The sequence below is a fragment of the Otolemur garnettii genome, unplaced genomic scaffold, assembly GCF_000181295.1.
Source record: "Otolemur garnettii isolate 467f Iridium unplaced genomic scaffold, OtoGar3 scaffold00003, whole genome shotgun sequence".
Taxonomy (NCBI): Eukaryota; Metazoa; Chordata; class Mammalia; order Primates; family Galagidae; genus Otolemur; species Otolemur garnettii.
Window position 1 is genome coordinate 25,368,033 of NW_003852398.1, and position 2,877 is coordinate 25,370,909.

The 2,877-nt window shown below is 38.1% G+C and overlaps 1 protein-coding gene across 1 annotated transcript in view; it reads left to right on the forward strand.

Moving 5' to 3' along the window:
* Positions 1-2,877, forward strand: part of DCTN4 (dynactin subunit 4) — a 41,504-nt gene that overhangs the window by 29,569 nt on the left and 9,058 nt on the right. The window contains exons 9-10 of the mRNA XM_023514484.1: positions 1,516-1,570; positions 2,578-2,685. Of these exons, the coding sequence (XP_023370252.1) occupies positions 1,516-1,570; positions 2,578-2,685 (163 nt within the window). The remainder of the gene's footprint in view (positions 1-1,515; positions 1,571-2,577; positions 2,686-2,877) is intronic.

A 2,877-nucleotide genomic window follows, 5' to 3' on the forward strand; every position in this document is an offset into this window, starting at 1 on the left:
GCTGGGGATTCGAACCTGCCATCTTAGGTGTATGTGGCTGGCGCCTTAGCTGCTTGAGCCACAGGCGCCGAGCCAGCATCAATTTCTTAAGCTTGCCTTGAGAAAAAGGTTTTTTTTGCCTGCCATCATGGTAGAATTGCCTGACAGTCTTAATACAAGTGTTGTCGCATCAGACCTCAGACCTGCTGAATGCAAATTTATGGTAGTGGGGCCCTTGGGTTTCTATTAAGTTACTCAGGTTAGTTCTGCAGCTCAGCATGAAAATACCTAGTTTGAAGTTAAAATACCTTATTGCCTTGATTCTCAGATGAACTTTTTTTTTTCACTTTTGGTGTTTCTGCAGTAGATCTTGTCTTATGTTGATACGTGCACAATAATTAACACTTGAGCATGCTTTGTTCCAAGCACTTTTCAGAGGACTTTTTGCATATTATTTAATTTATTCTTTACAGTAACCTCAAGAGACAGTTACCATTATTTTCCTCATTTTATAATTGAGAAAACCAAGGCACAAAGAGGTAAATATCTTACCCCAGTCATTACAAAGGAATATCTTGTTATATAAACACTAAGCTGGGATTTAAACCTGGTCTGTTTTGAGTCCAGAGTAAGCACTCAAGTGCAGTATTTTGTTGCTTTGTTTAGAGAGGCAGCATAAGGCAATGGTTAAGAGCAAGGACACTAAGGCCAGCTGTGGTGGCTCACACCTGTAATCCTAGCACTCTGGAGGGTGAGGCAAGCTAATTGCTTGAGCTCAGGAGTTTGAGACTAGCTTGAGCAAGAGCAAGACCCTGTCTCTACTAAAAATAGAAAACCTGAGGTAAGAGGATCACTTTAGTCTAAGAGTTTGGGGTTGCTGTGAACTATAACGACACCATGGTACTCTACCCAGGGTAACAGAGTGAACCCTGTCTCAAAAAAAAGAACAAGGACACCAGAGCCAGACTGTCTGGGTTTGAATCTTCACACTGCCACTTAACAGCAAGTTGCTAATCCTATTAATGCCCAGCTTCTTCATTTTTATAATGGGGATAATAATACCATCCATCTCATATAGTCACAGTGAAGATAATATGAATTAATATTTGTATAGTGGTTAAAACATTGCCTAGCATATAGTGTTATGTGTTTTGGTAAGTATATGGTAATATTTTTACAGCCATAAAATGTATTATTTAGTCAGTCTTGGATCTTATAACCAATTGCCCACTAAATTCAAATAAATGAGATCTTAAAAAGATAAATCTGATTGTTATAAGGAAGATGTCTGTTATGATACACACATATATAGGCTTAAACTAGAAGTATACATAAGATTTCAGAAAGAACTCATTACCTATTTGGTTTTGTCTTATATTCTTACTATAATGATACGGTTCTTTAAAATTCTTTTTCTCTGATGTGTTATAATTAACATGAAGAAATCCTTTATTTGCTGTACTACCTAAATATATATATATATTATAATTTTGAGGGACTCCAGTGAACATTAATGTTCTTTTTATTCATGTATAGCAATTATATTCCAGAAGTGAGAATCATGTCAATTCCCAACCTTCGCTACATGAAGGTTAGTACCTTGCTCGTTAACAGAAAGAGAAAGGATCGATTGATGATTGATGTGTATGTGTTGTATGTGAGTGGCGGAGTGTGTATTTGGCACAGGATGCAATGAACAAGGGGTAAAAAGATAACAGTTTGAGATAATAGGATTGAGACTTTAAATTCTTTACGGTGACATTCTTGACAATAGCATCTTTGAAACGTATATAGAAGGAGCAGGTTGCATATTATGTAAAGATATAATTTAAGTGGGGAAAAGAAAGAAGAATATTTAGACCCTAGAGACATCTTTCATTCATCTCCAGCCTAGAGATTCTCTACCATCTCATGGGTTCCTGTCAGGAACCAGGAGTCAACTAAGTTTCTTCTTTACCACAGCCCCTCTCTCCTGAAATCTTCGTCTATGTCCCTTCCTCCCACATACACACCCCTAGTGAAATAAAGAATATTCTGCACCAGCCTCTTTAGCTCTTTCCTTTCATACTCCTAGTGAAAACATGTATGTGATCTCTCTTCATTTGAAAGATTTTTTGCTAGTCTCAAGAGTACCAAACAAGGGCAGGTTATCATGGTTCAAAAACTCTTAAAAGGTTTTTGTAAGAGTCTTGGTGTTCAGTTTTTCTATGTTAATCCATCTGGCTAAGCTGTGGTTCCCTTATTTTATTTATAAAGGCCTCCTTTTCAGTCCTTAAGTGGCAACCTGGGTAGGACATGAGTTATAACTTTAAATAATCAGATAACTTAACATTTTTTCAGAATTTTTGGATCTAGTAAGTGGCCATTTCCGTGGAATCTGTCCCATTTCCTCAGTGAAAGAGCAAGTCAGAGAGTATATGGTCTAACATGTAGATAATAGAGAGCAGTTAGCACTTTGAGAATGCAGTGATGTAGAAGTATGTGTGGGTGTCATTGCTCGGGAGTAATGAAGTGAGGATTTTATGAAATATTTGGTATTGTAACTAAGAAAGTGGCAGTAGTGGCACTTGTCTGAGAGATGCTTTTCCTATTCCCCAGGAGAGCCAGGTCCTCCTGACTCTTACGAATCCAGTGGAGAACCTCACCCATGTGACTCTGTTGGAGTGTGAGGAAGGAGACCCTGATAATGTCAACAGCACTGCTAAGGTAGGAGCAGTTTGCCCCATCCTGACTAATCTTGGCTTTACATGGAGTGTCCTCATCCACACACACACTTATTTTCACATCTAGTCAGCAGGTTCTTTTAATTCCACATAAGTTTTTTACTTTATTCTCAAACACACTGCTGCTGCCCTACTTGAAGGTCTCATTTTTTTACCTGGACTGAGCTCACTATTC